The sequence below is a fragment of the Typopeltis vanoorti genome, chromosome 15 (genome assembly GCF_054136105.1).
Source record: "Typopeltis vanoorti isolate ZY-2024b chromosome 15, IOZ_Tvanoo_1.0, whole genome shotgun sequence".
In the NCBI taxonomy this organism is placed as follows: Eukaryota; Metazoa; Arthropoda; class Arachnida; order Uropygi; family Thelyphonidae; genus Typopeltis; species Typopeltis vanoorti.
This window is the reverse complement of record NC_143563.1, coordinates 115,927,034-115,940,303: the sequence shown is the minus strand read 5'-3', so window position 1 is coordinate 115,940,303 and position 13,270 is coordinate 115,927,034. Positions and strand designations below refer to the sequence as shown.

At 38.1% G+C, this 13,270-nt stretch overlaps 1 protein-coding gene across 1 annotated transcript in view; it reads right to left on the bottom strand.

Moving 5' to 3' along the window:
* The window catches only part of LOC150099091 (tensin-1-like), a 780,515-nt gene that overhangs the window by 19,603 nt on the left and 747,642 nt on the right, over positions 1 to 13,270 (bottom strand). The window contains exon 32 of the mRNA XM_090405808.1: positions 7,565 to 7,733. Coding sequence (XP_090261934.1) covers positions 7,565 to 7,733 — 169 coding nt within the window. The remainder of the gene's footprint in view (positions 1 to 7,564; positions 7,734 to 13,270) is intronic.

The window sequence follows — 13,270 nt, the reverse complement described above, 5'->3', positions numbered from 1 at the left end:
ATTCATCACTCCACCTTCTTTCAGGACGTCCTCGGCCTTGTTTCCCTTCTTTAGGAATCCAGTTTGTTAGTATGGTGGTCCATCGCTCATCTTCTCTTCTGGATAGCTGTCCGGCCCATTTCCATTTTAGTCGCTTGTGGTGAAGAATGATGTCAGTGATGCAAGTCTGGCTTCTTATCCAGGTGTTTTGCCTCTTATCTTTTAATGTGATGCCTAGCATCACATTAAAAGATAACGATGCTCCAGCACCATTATCCAGTCCCTGTAGTGATTCTCAGTAAGATCTACAAAATACCCCTCTACAGCTGCAACCTCTCCATTTTTCTTTGAGTTGTTAATTTATTTGCCAGTGCTTTTGTTAGCGACCAAGTTTCACAACTGTATGAGATAATTGGAAGTATACACCGGTTAAATGTCTTCCATTTTAAACTGAGTGGGACATCATTGTTTTGAAAAATGCTTTTCAATTTTCTGAATGCACTCCAGGCAAGTCGAACTCTCTATGAGTCCACAGTTTAGATCAATGAGATGATCTAAGTATGTATATGAAGAGACTCTTTCCAAGAAATTGTTTTCTATTATTATGTTTTTTTGGTCTTAAGGTCTTCTAGAGTGTTTGCAAAAATTATGATATCATCTGCATATCTTAGGTGTGTTAAGTTTCTGTTATTAATTTTTATACCAAGGTTTGTCCAGTTCATATTATTAAATAAATCTTGAAGGACTGCTGTAAAGATTTTGGGTGATAGAGAGTCTCCTCATCGGACACCTTTTTCAGTTGATATTTTATTGCTACTTGTGTGAAGTTGAATTGTTGCTGTTGCAGTGAGGTATATTGCGTGGAGGAGGTCCATATATTCTCCAGGAACTCCCTGATTCTGGAGTGCTTTGATTATTGCATTAGTTTTGATGGAATCAAATGCTTTTTCATAATCAATGAAGACTAAACAGAGAGGCAACTGGTTTTCTTCTGTTTTTTTCTATTATCTGTTTTACTGCATGAATATGATCAATTTGTTAAAGCCTTTACGGAATCCTGGTTGATTTAAGTCTAGAAGAGGTGTTAACCTGCTTTTTATTACTTTTGTACAGATTAGAGAGAAAATACTAATTGGTTCGATAGTTCTGTACTTCTTCTTTGTCCCCTTTTTTAAATAACAGTATCAGAGTAGCATTTTTCCAATTGTCTACATTATGTGGACATAATTCCTTCACTGTCATGAGCAGCACCCCCCCTCCCCCGTTCTTGTCCTTGCAAAAATTACTGTATCCTTCCGTTTCTATTCCTGTTAGAATATCATATTCATTCAACCTTGTTTCACTTATTCCAATGATTTTGGGGAGAATAAACTCAGAGAAACCATTTCATCTCCCTTATTTCTGATACTTCTGGCGTTTTGTAAACAAACAGAGTAATTAATTTTTACATCTATAACCAGTCCTATCCAAGAAACCTGTTGGTTGTGAGTTCCCCACCACACCTGCCCAATCACCACTCACCACATATATATGCTCAGTCTCAACTTCCCCACCCCACACTGCAATATATTCCATCTTCATACACACATTCACTTTTTCCCACTCTCCCTGTCCACCCACAGGTGCAAGAGGAACAGCGAAACAGGCTCCCCCATTTTCCTGTTCTCCTTGCATTCACATTCTCTCTCTCTCTCTCTCTCTCTGCATCTCTCACACTACTACTGTTTCCAATACCAAGCACTTATCTCTCTCTCTCTCTCTCTTCAATACCACTCTCCTGATTTTTCCGTTCATCTCTTTCTTCTGATCTCTTGCACACATCATATACTGTACTTCCGTCCAGCAACACTTTCTCCAGTGCACTCACTCCAAAGTCATTCAAATGCAAACCTCCAAGCCTGTATAATTTCATTCATCCCTCAAACACATGCCATACCGTATGCCACAAACTGTACTCCCTTCTCACACAGCACTGCTATCACACAATTCATGATTTTGGCTCCCCATTGCAACTGATCGTCATCATACCTTGGCAACACACTGATATCTTTCACTCTTGTCAATAGCCCCCTGATATTCACCCTCACATCCTCCTCATATCTACTTAGATCATTAGTCACCACAATCACGACTAATTCTTTTGCTAGTTTTTACCTCATGTCCAACGCCTTCGCGAGAGGGTGGTCTAAAAAGTTCTCTGCCTAACAATGAAAAAACGAATTTATAATTTCCAAAATTTTTTTTTGAAATTATAAATTCTTTATTTTTTGACATAATCTCCCTTAAGGCTAATACATTTATTCCAACAATGCTCCAGCACCATTATTCAGTCCCTGTAGTTCTCAGTAAGAGCTACAAAATACCCTCTACAGCTCCAATGACCTCTTGATTCAAAGAAAAACGCTGACCAGTGAGGAAGTTTTAGTTTTGGAAAGAGATTGAAGTCGGAGGGAGCCAAATTTGGGGAATAGGATGGATGTTCCAACAATTCATAGTGTAGATCCCTTAATTTTCCTATTGCCAAAACACCTTTGTGGGCGGGTGCATTGTCATGATGAAAGATGATTTTTTTCTTCTGCAAACTGGGTCTTTTCTCGCGAATTTTTTCACCTATCTGGTTAAAAGATCGGAATAATATTCCCCAGTTATTGTTTTACCCTTTTCAAGATAATTAATAAACAAAATGCCTTTAGCATCCCAAAACACCCGACGCCATGACCTTTCCTTCAGATGGAACCGACTTTGTCTTCTTTGGTGCTGAACAACTGACTTCTGTTTTGACTGCTGTTTGGATTTTGGTGTGTCAAAATCAACACACGAAATCAGTTTTATTCTTGTTAAAATGCTCCAAGCACTGGTCAGAGATTTTCATGCTAGTGTGCTTTTGATCTGCTGTGAGCAAGCACAGCACCCATCTTGCGCAAAACTTTTTCATATGCAATTCTTCATGTAAAATATATCCTACAAGTTCTTTTGAAATGCCTATAGTCTCAGCAATTTCATGCACTTGGACTCACCGGTCATCCAATACCATATCATGCACTTGATCAATGATTTCTGGTGTTGTTACACTTTTTGGATGTCCTTCATGTTGATCATCTTCAAGGCTGGTACGGCCACGTTTAAACTCTGCAGCCCATTTCTTAATTGTTGAAAATGCAGGAGAAGAGTGCCCATAAACTTTTATGAACCTCAAATGAATTTCTTTTGGTGTTAAACCTTCTTTTACAAAGAATTTTATAACCGCACGGTACTCAATTTTATCCATTTCAAGGGATACAGACAACACCTTTGCTTCAGAACAGCTGTATAAAACAAACTACTTAATAGAATGACTTGCAATTTCACATGGATGCTTATGACAGATGTACCAACTTAGGAAAAAAAAACCTTGTCGATGGTGTTGCCATCTTTGGTCGAAGCCGAGAACTTTCCAGACCACCCTCGTAAGTGATTAAAATTAGATTATGACTAGAAAATACTTGAGTACAAGTATAGATTAATAGAGGGAGACAAAAAAGAAGGGCCTCCTGAATATAGAGGTGTGGAAATAATAAAATATGGTGATATGCTGTTGGAATGCTGAATGTGGATTGACATCCACTTAGCAAGAATTTCTACTGAACAGAAAACAAGGAGGTAGATTTCACATTTGCCCTGCTTAAGAAGAATAGTTTCAGATCCTAGGCATGAAATTCACTTGCTAAGAATTTGAGTGGCTATTCCTGAAAGGGATTACCAGATGGTCTTCTTGCAAGAATAAATAATATTCGGTGCCCAAAGATTTCTATACATGTATTATATACTTGACAAGGAATTATGTTTTTATCTTCATCCAGATTTTACCCTATAGTTTGAGTAAAGCATCTTGCCCAGATTGGTTTCAACCTTAATTGAGAGGTAAGAGCACTTTTTTATATGAAACTACATATAAAATATACTCATAGCCATTTCTTGAATTAACCACAGACACCTAAAGATAGCTGAGTTTATATAATTCTCATTATAAAGGAATGCTGTCATAGACCTCAATTTCTCACTTGAAGGTACTTCATCTAAGAATACTGTTTAATTGCAGCATTTGGTTTTGACATTGTTTCATTTTAAATTATAAATTTTGTTTAATCCTTTATCCAAGTGTAAGCAAACAAAGCTGATGAGAGCTTAGTCCACCTTTACCACGATTTGCCTCAGTCTTGAGGATGCTTCAGGCACAAAGTTTGTTTGCTTACACTTGGATAAAGGATTAAACTAAATTTATAATTTATAGTCTAACCAAGTGGGAAAAAACTTCCAACATCTTTCTCTAATCCAGAGTAATTTAATAAGGTGAGAATAGGTAAATATGACTTCTCCATTGCTTCTACCTTAGTATCACCACCTCTGGGTCTGGCTCCCACTGATGTGCTTTTGTACTGAAGTGGTTGCTTTCCCTGAGATATGAGCAGCTCTGCTCAATGGTGAGGTGAGCAGAGCTAATGCTGTGGATTCTTCTTGGTGACTGAGTGAGCCTGTCACTGAGCAGAATTACCACTGAGTTAAATGATCCTTCGGGTTACTCATTGTTGGGTAATATGAGGGATTGCACGAGCTTTTGGAGAGGTATTCTCGCACTTAAACATACCTCAAGAAAGGTCGAAACCAGTCTGGGTAGTGGCCCTTCCCTTAATTCATAGCATTATACATGTCTGCAAGGAGATGTGCTTTACATTATGCTAGATACTAAGACAAGTGATGAGAGCTTAGTCTACTTTTACGAAGAGTTGCCTCAGTCCTGAAGATACTTCAGGCTCAAATTCTTTGTTTGCTTATATTTGGATAAAGGATTAAACTAAATTTATAATTTAGTCTAACCAAGTGGAAAAAACTTCCAATATTGTTTCATTTTCTCCCTTCACACAGGTATTTTATTTTCATGGCAGAATAGTTTATTAAAGATCAAAAAGTGTAATTAGAGCATAAAAGGTTTTTAGGTAACAAACTGACTCTAAACATAAACATAGTACCAATGTGCCAGTCAAATCGTATGCATCATTTAGCAAACAAATTTTGCCTACTAAATACTGTTGGCACTATGTGAATTGATGAGCTTAAAATTAATGATTTTGAAAAAGTCTGAATTAATTTCATTCACCTTGTACAAGTTTGATTAATTGCACTTTTTTTATGCCAATTCTATCCACAAAAGTTTGAAAACCAATATTTTGTTAGCACAGTGGGCAGGCTAGGATTTTTTCCAACTTTTTTTATATTATACCACACATGAAAGGTCACAAGACCTATAAGCAGATTAGTGTCATGTATGGGTAAGAGGATAAGAAAAAAGGAGGAATCTGTTCACATTTTATTTGAACAGCTGATGTGAGGGAGGCTGTTCCAAAGAACAGAAGTAGATGGAATGAAAGAGGAAGGAGTGAAGTTAGTTCGATGCGTTTCATGATGGACTTTAAAAGGGTATTAGTTATCAGTAGTTCTTGTTCTAATGAATAGGATGAAAAACGAAGAAATAATAGTGGTCAATTCAGCAGAACACTGTCCATGGAGGTATCTGTAGAAGAAGCACAAGGCAGAAACTGAACATCTGTAAGAGAGGGATTGAAATGGGTGAGAGAGAGAGAAAGGGATCGTTAATTATTTGGATTGTCCTTTTTTAGATAGAATTGAGCAATCTAGGAGAAGATTTTGGTGCACCACTCCAAATACGGAGCAACATTCCATGGTTGGACAATTTGGGATTTATATAAAGTTGGCAGGTGTGAAGTAGTGGCTTGTGCAAAAAAAGGACACCAAGTTTTTTGGCAGCTACAGAAGCTATAGTTGAAATGTGTTTGCTCCAGGAAAGATCAGAGGTGTAGGTCAGTCCAAGAAGGAAAATCTGATCGTATTTAGATATCTGAGTATTGCTGAAGGTAAGGGGGGGGGGATATGAGCTCTTTCTTGTGGGAGATCTTACAGGACACTGTTTTGGTGCCATTGAAGTCTACAAGGTTGTCCTGGCCTTATTGGGATATAGCTAGGAAATTGGAGTTCAGGCCACTGATCTTGGTAGATTTTGAGGATTCTAATACTTGAGCACTACAAAGTTTGTCAAATGAAAAAGGAGGAAGGGCCTGTACTGTCATCGGCAAAGCTATGGATAGGAATGGAAGTTTTGTGAGAGCAGGTCATTTATAGAGCAGGAAGAGAGTGGGCAAAAGAATGGAAGCTTGGGGTACTGCTGCATCGGTGGAGAAATCTGAGGAGAGTAAACCATTCACCATGATATATAGTGAATGACCAGTGAGAAAGTAGGCAATCTAGTTGCATAGTGTGTGGAAGGCAGACCATAGGATGGCAGTTTGCTAAGTAGGTCCCTATGTCAAACCTGATCAAATGCCTTTGAGATATGTCAAGGGCAACCACATGAGTTTCTCCAAATGTTTCCATGGCTTGAGTCCAGAGGTGGATGGTGAAAGCTAGATCAGTTGTAGATCATGAATGGGGAAATCCATACTGCTGGTCACTGATTAGGTAGTCAGTTTCTAGGTGGTTCAAGAGTTGGTTGTTGATGACCTTCTCCATAACTTTACAGAGAGCATTTAGTCATTGGTTGACTTTTATCCTTTCTTTGGAATGGGTTGGATGTGGGCTTTTTCATGTTGTAGGGTAAATGCCAGTTGAATAGGATAGATTCAAGATGCGATACAGAATAGATGTTAGTTCTGGATCACCAGCTTTTAACACAGTAGGTGGGATACCATCAGAACTAGATGCCTTGTTTGTATTCAGTTATTAAGGATTCTTTGGATTTCTTTCTGGTGAAAGGCTATAGATAACATGGAGAAAGTTGTCTGGAAACCTTGCTCTAGAGCAGTGGTTCTTAACCTGGGGTGTGTGCACCCCTTGAGGTGCGAGAAAGCATTTCCAGGGATGCAAGAGAAGTTTCTAAATTTTTGATGGAAATTACTGCCTGACCGCCTGTGAGAAACTAGCGAATGCTACGTCGACTTTTGGGAACCCCACTCCTACCTTCTCTACCTTTGACTCAGTGCATTGCACTTACCAGCACATGCAGTACAATAAGAAACTGGTTGATACATGCACGTGTTCGCATACTCTGAGTACGAACGTTAACGAGGTGGTTTGACACATGTATATATATATGTAAATGTATGTGTTTATTTTTCAATAAATAAATTATCTTGCAATAGATGTAATTTCCTAAATAAAGAAATAGAAACACATTTTTCAAGGGGGTGCGAGAACATATTTTTAGATTCAAGGGGGTGCCGATCACTAAAAAGGTTAAGACCCACTGCTCTAGAGACATGGGGGCAGTGGTTTCACATTGGGCGATGAAGTTCATCTCCTACCTAAAGACCACCACAACATCCATGTCAGGATTCAAACTCATAGCATTGCAAGGCCAGCATCACCTTAATAGGTGATTGTATTTCTTTTTTTTTTAATTAAAAACTATGTTATATGGGGGGGGTTTGAAAAATTTAAGCATTCACATAAGAAATTACAAGTAACAAATAAAATAATCAGTAAAAACAAATAAAATAAAAGAATGTTTAAACATAGAAATTTTATGGATGCTTACTTGCGATTATTGTCAGTAAGGGTGATACCCAGAACTGAAACTTTGAAATGAACTGCAGTTCCAGTTAGAGCAGGACTTGTAGCTAATGTTTCACCAAGTGCTTTTTTAATTGCTTGAGGTCCAGTTAGAGATTCTGTATCTACACTATTCAAATACAGTACATTGCATGCTGAAAAAAAATAGTAAAAAATTTTCAAATATGTGGTTTAGACTTTAAAAATTATTCATTCACTTTTTTTTGGGGAGAAGGGTGGATAATTGAAATCAATAAATTATTCTGATAATAAATTTATGACAGTGTTAATGGTTTTCTCCGTCATATCTGATTTGGATTATCATTTTTCTTTCCGTAAAAAAAAAAATTATGACAATAGGTGGTCTCTCTGCCTATCCCTCCCCTTAAATTCATTCAGTCACACAACCATTCTCTCAGACAGGGTATTTTGCCTGTCACTTTCCATGTGAAAGATTAAGAAAGAATAAATGGCAGGCATATAAATTATTATTATTATTATTATTATTAGCATTAGCATTTGACCTCCATGGAGTCAGAGACTCATTGTGGGAGGTACACACTATTGCATATGATGTTCATCCAACCTCTTCTTAAACGGATTCAATGTGTCTACATCCATAACACATTCAGGCAATGCATTCCACTCACCAACCTCTCCATGCAAAGAACCTTTTCCTCACTCCTCTGCTCCCACCCTCCTTATACAATTTCCAGCAATGACCTCTTGTCCTAGTCCCCTCTGCTATTCTATGAAAAATCTCCATGTCGATGCCATAACAATCCCTGACTAGCTTATGAGGGTGGTCTGAACAGTTCTCGACCATAGATGGCAACACTATCAACAAGATTTTCTTTTTCTAATTTGGTACATCTGTCATAAGCATCCATGTGAAATTGCAAGTCATTCTATCAAATAGTTTGTTTTATACAGAGTTTGTTTTATTTATGAAGCAAAAAGTGTTGTCTGTATCCCTTTAAATGGATAAAATTGAGTATCGTGCAGTTATAAAATTCTTTGTAAAACAAGTTTAACGCCAAAAGAAATTCATTTGAAGCTCATAAAAGTTTATGGGCACTCTTCTCCTTCATTTTTGACAATTAAGAAATGGGCTGCCAAATTTAAACGTGTTGCACCAGCCTTGAAGATGATCCACGTGAACGACTTCCAAAAAGTGTAACACCAGAAATCATTGATCAAGTGCACAGTATGGTATTGGATGACTGGTGAGTCAAAGTGCGTGAAATTGCTGAGACTATAGGCATTTCAAAAGAATGTGTAGAAAATTAGAAATTGTTAATTCTTGACCACAAAGATTAATGAAAATTAACTATTATTTAGATATTGGTCAAGTGTAGGTAAATAACTAATTTAATTACCAACTAGTTTCGCCGGCTTGTGCTGTCGGCTTCATCAGGGTACAATCAGGAAAGCAAAGAAACGAAAATTACAAGCTAAATATTATATAACAAAATAGTAGTGCATGTGAAACAATACACGTGTCACGGATACATGATTTACTTGTTGAGATGCATTTTGTAGTTTGCACTGAAGTTCATTTCTTGTGTGTTTATTGATCTAATTAAAGTCTTCCATATATCTGGTAGGATTAAACCTTGGTTCCTGTTGAGGTTATTTGTGGAACGGGCGACTAGCAGCTTCTTTGAAGATTCTGGAAAGGTAGTTTTCTTCTATATATGACATAAGACTTTTATTCCATTCAATAATGTGGTTGGTTGTAGAGAAGTGGGAAGAAAGGTGCCAGAAATATCTTGTCTGTTGTTTCTAACATAGCAGATGTGTTCCTTTTGTCTCACTTCGAAGCTTCTAGATGTCTGACCAATCTAACTTAGACCACAGGAACAAGGGATGTTATAAACTCTTGCATGTTTGTAGAAAGGATTGAAATCATTTGGTGATCTTAGAAATTGCTGGATGGTTTCAACTGGCTTGAAGGTCACTCTAATATTGTGTGGTTTTAGGAGGCAAGCTAGTTTTTTGGAGATGGTACCAATGTATGGAATAGTTATAGTAGTTATATATTGGGTGTCATCACGTTGCCTTTGTGGTATATCAGAGAAGAGAATCTTGTTAACAAGTCCTCTAGGGTAGCCATTTAGGAGTAGATCGTTTGATATTTTATTTAATTCTTCTTGTAGATCATTATAGCTCTTTTCTTTAGCATATGAATAATGCTGAGTTTTTGGGAGATGTGGTGTGATGAGCTAAAGTTTAGATATTGTCCAGTATTTGTTGGTTTTCTATAAACTGATAACTTGACACTGTTGTTTTCTTTTTTCTAATGTTATGATGTCTAGGAATGGTAGTCGTTTGTCCTTTTCAAGATCTAGTGTGAATTTGATAGTATGGTGGAACATATTGATTTTGTTTAGGTAATCTATTAGCTCTACCTTTTTGTGGTTCCCAAATGATAAAGATATCATCAACAAATCTGAACCATGCCTTAGGATTAATTTGAGATAAGATTTTACTTTCGAGATCTTCCATAAATAAGTCAGCACAAGAGGGTGAGAGGGAGCTTCCCATGGCCAATCCGGTTAATTGTTTGTAAATTATTTTCTTCCATACGAAATAGTTAGAAGATAGACAGTGGCTAAACAATGAAGAGACGTCTTGTGGGAATAAATTGTCTAAGATGTTGATAACTTCAACCACTGGAATGTTGGTAAACAGGGAAGTCATCAATACCATAAATAAGTCAGCACAAGAGGGTGAGAGGGGGCTGCTCATGGCCAATCCAGTTAATTGTTTGTAAATTGTTTTCTTCCATACGAAATAGTTAGAAGATAGACAGTGGCTAAACAATGAAGAGACATCTTGTGGGAATAAATTGTCTAAGATGTTGATAACTTCAACCACTAGAATGTTGGTAAACAGGGAAACGACATCAAGGCTGGCAAGTATATCATTTTCAGAGATAGAGATGTTTTTTAATTTTTCTATAAAATGTTGAGAGTTTTTAATATAAGTATCTGAATTATGGATGTGTTGTTGTAGAATTTTAGTTAGATATTTTGATAGTAAATACATTGGAGAGTTGATTCCATCCACTTCTGGGCATAATGGGGGAGCCATCCTTATGTACTTTTGGAATGCCATATAGTCTAAGAGTTAGAGGATGCATAGATTTTAACTTTTTAATTAGATCTGTAGGCCAGTTGATCTAATTAAAGGTAAAATCCAAGGTAAACTGGACCCTGGGGTGTTGATTGTTTAAGTGTGTTAGGAAGGAGTGGAGTGTATCTGAGCCATGTGGCCAAATAGCAAATGCATCATCCACGTACCGAAGTCAAATAGCGAGTTTTTGTGGGGGTTTAAGGCTTTCTCTTCAAAGGTCTCCATAAAGAAGTTGGCCAAGGGTGGGGAAAATGGTGAACCCATGGATGTCCCCTCTATCTGTTTGTAGAATTTTCCTTGAAAAACAAAATAGCCTGAGTTCATTGTGAACTGAAATAGGGTTGAGATATTATCGGGCAGAAATTTGGCTTGGATGAGCTCTAGGATTTCCTTGAGTGGGACATTTGTGAATAGGGAGGAGACATCAAAACTGACCATTATGTCAATGTGTTGGAGTGAGAGGTTTTCTATACTGGCTTTGAAGTGGGCTTCCTAACCATATCGCCAACAACGTCAGACTGGATGTAGCCGGTGTTCTCACCAAAGCAAGATCTCGAAAAACCAACTTATCCAAAGACGAATATGCAGCTCTACTAGAAATGAAGAAAAACAAAAAAATAGTAATCACCAAAGCGGATAAGGGAAACGCGACGGTGGTTCTCAACCAAAGGGACTACACAGGTAAGCTTAATGCTTTATTATTAAACCGTACTATCTACCTCCCTATTGAATATAATCCTACCAGCTCTCAGATTAGAACTCTCTACAGACTCCTTAAGAGGATCACTTCTTGGCCTGTGGAAGTTACTAACAAACTAAAACCTTTTAACTCTAGATCCCCCCCCCCAATTATATGGACTTCCAAAAATACATAAACAAAATGTGCCATTACGTCCCATAGTGGATGCCATTGATTCCCCCACATATAAATTAGCCAAACATTTAGCCAGAGCATCCACACACACTATACTGGCAACACACCAGCCCACTTCAAAGCCAGTATAGAAAACCTCTCACTCCAACACACTGACATAATGGTCAGTTTTGACGTCTCCTCCCTATTCACAAATGTCCCACTCAAGGAAACCCTAGAGCTTGTCCGAGCCAAATTTCCACCCGATATCTCAGCCCTATTTCAGTTCACAATGCACTCAGGCTATTTCGTTTGGCAAGGAAAATTCTACAAACAGATAGAGTGGACATCCATGGGTTCACCACTTTCCCCACCCTTGGCCAACTTCTTTATGGAGACCTTTGAAGAGAAAGCCGTAAACTCTGCCCCACAAAAACCCGCTATTTGGCTTCAGTATGTGGATGATTTGTTTGCTATTTGGCCACATGGCTCAGATACACTCCACTCCTTCCTAACACACTTAAACAACCAACACTCTCCCCTTCCTAGACACTCTAATTATTTGCCAGCCTCATGGATCTTTAGTTTTCTCTGTTTTTAGAAAACCCACCCATAGAGGCAGATACATTCACCAGCAATCCCTCTCCCCGCATACACACAACAATATGGGGTTATTAAAACACTATATAACAGGGCAAAATTAATCTGCTCAGATGACGATGCCCTAACTACTGAACTAAACCACATCCTCAACACTTTCGTAGCCAGTGGCTACAATCCCCCAAAAATACTAAATCCAGTAAACTGCACCCCCCTCCCCCCCTTCACAATAAAGATTACACTAAATCTATCACCATCCCCTACATTTGGGGCATCTCTGAGAAAATAACCAATATCCTCAAAAAATATGACCTAACTTCTTGTTATAGACCATATAAAAAGTTGGCATCCCTTATCCACTCCATCAAAGACCAACCACTTCCCCTAGACCTACCTGGTGTATACCAGGTCCCTTGCAGCTATAAATTATCCTACTTTGGCCAAACAGGCAGGACAGTGAATATCAGGATTTCAGAACAGAAAGACTACATCTGGTTTCACCAGTACAGCCACTCTGGGCTTGCAGACCATGCCATAGATACCGGCTATAGAATTCGTTGGAAGAAAACTAAAATAATACACCACAGCTAGTTCAAGTAGTACAAAAGATTATTCATGGAATCAATCATCAGCAGCTCTAAAAAACGTTCCAAACCTCAACAAATTTGGGTGCATGAGATTGCCCCAAATTTGGGAGACTTGCATCATGAGAACTTCAGCCCAATGGCCAAGACAACCCAATTAGCCCACTGGGGGGGGGGGGAGGCACCATTAGGACTTTAGGAACAATATTAGTTTCTTGCCTTCTTCCTCATTTGCTTTTGTTAGTGCCTGTGTGCACATACCATCTTTGTATGTTCCTGAAGATGGCAACGTGACGTTGCCGAAATATTGAAGGTATTCATTAAAGTTTCCTTTAATTAATATCCGTTTTATGCATTGTAAATTCCTTAAGTTAATTACCAGTTAAGAGAGGAGAGTTGGCAGTGGTGGTTGTTGGAACAAATGACTTAGTTAGACATAAGGAGAATGTGAGAATGGATATCATATACTTGGATGTATGCTGTTGAGGTGACTGAGGAAGGCCAAACAGAGAACATA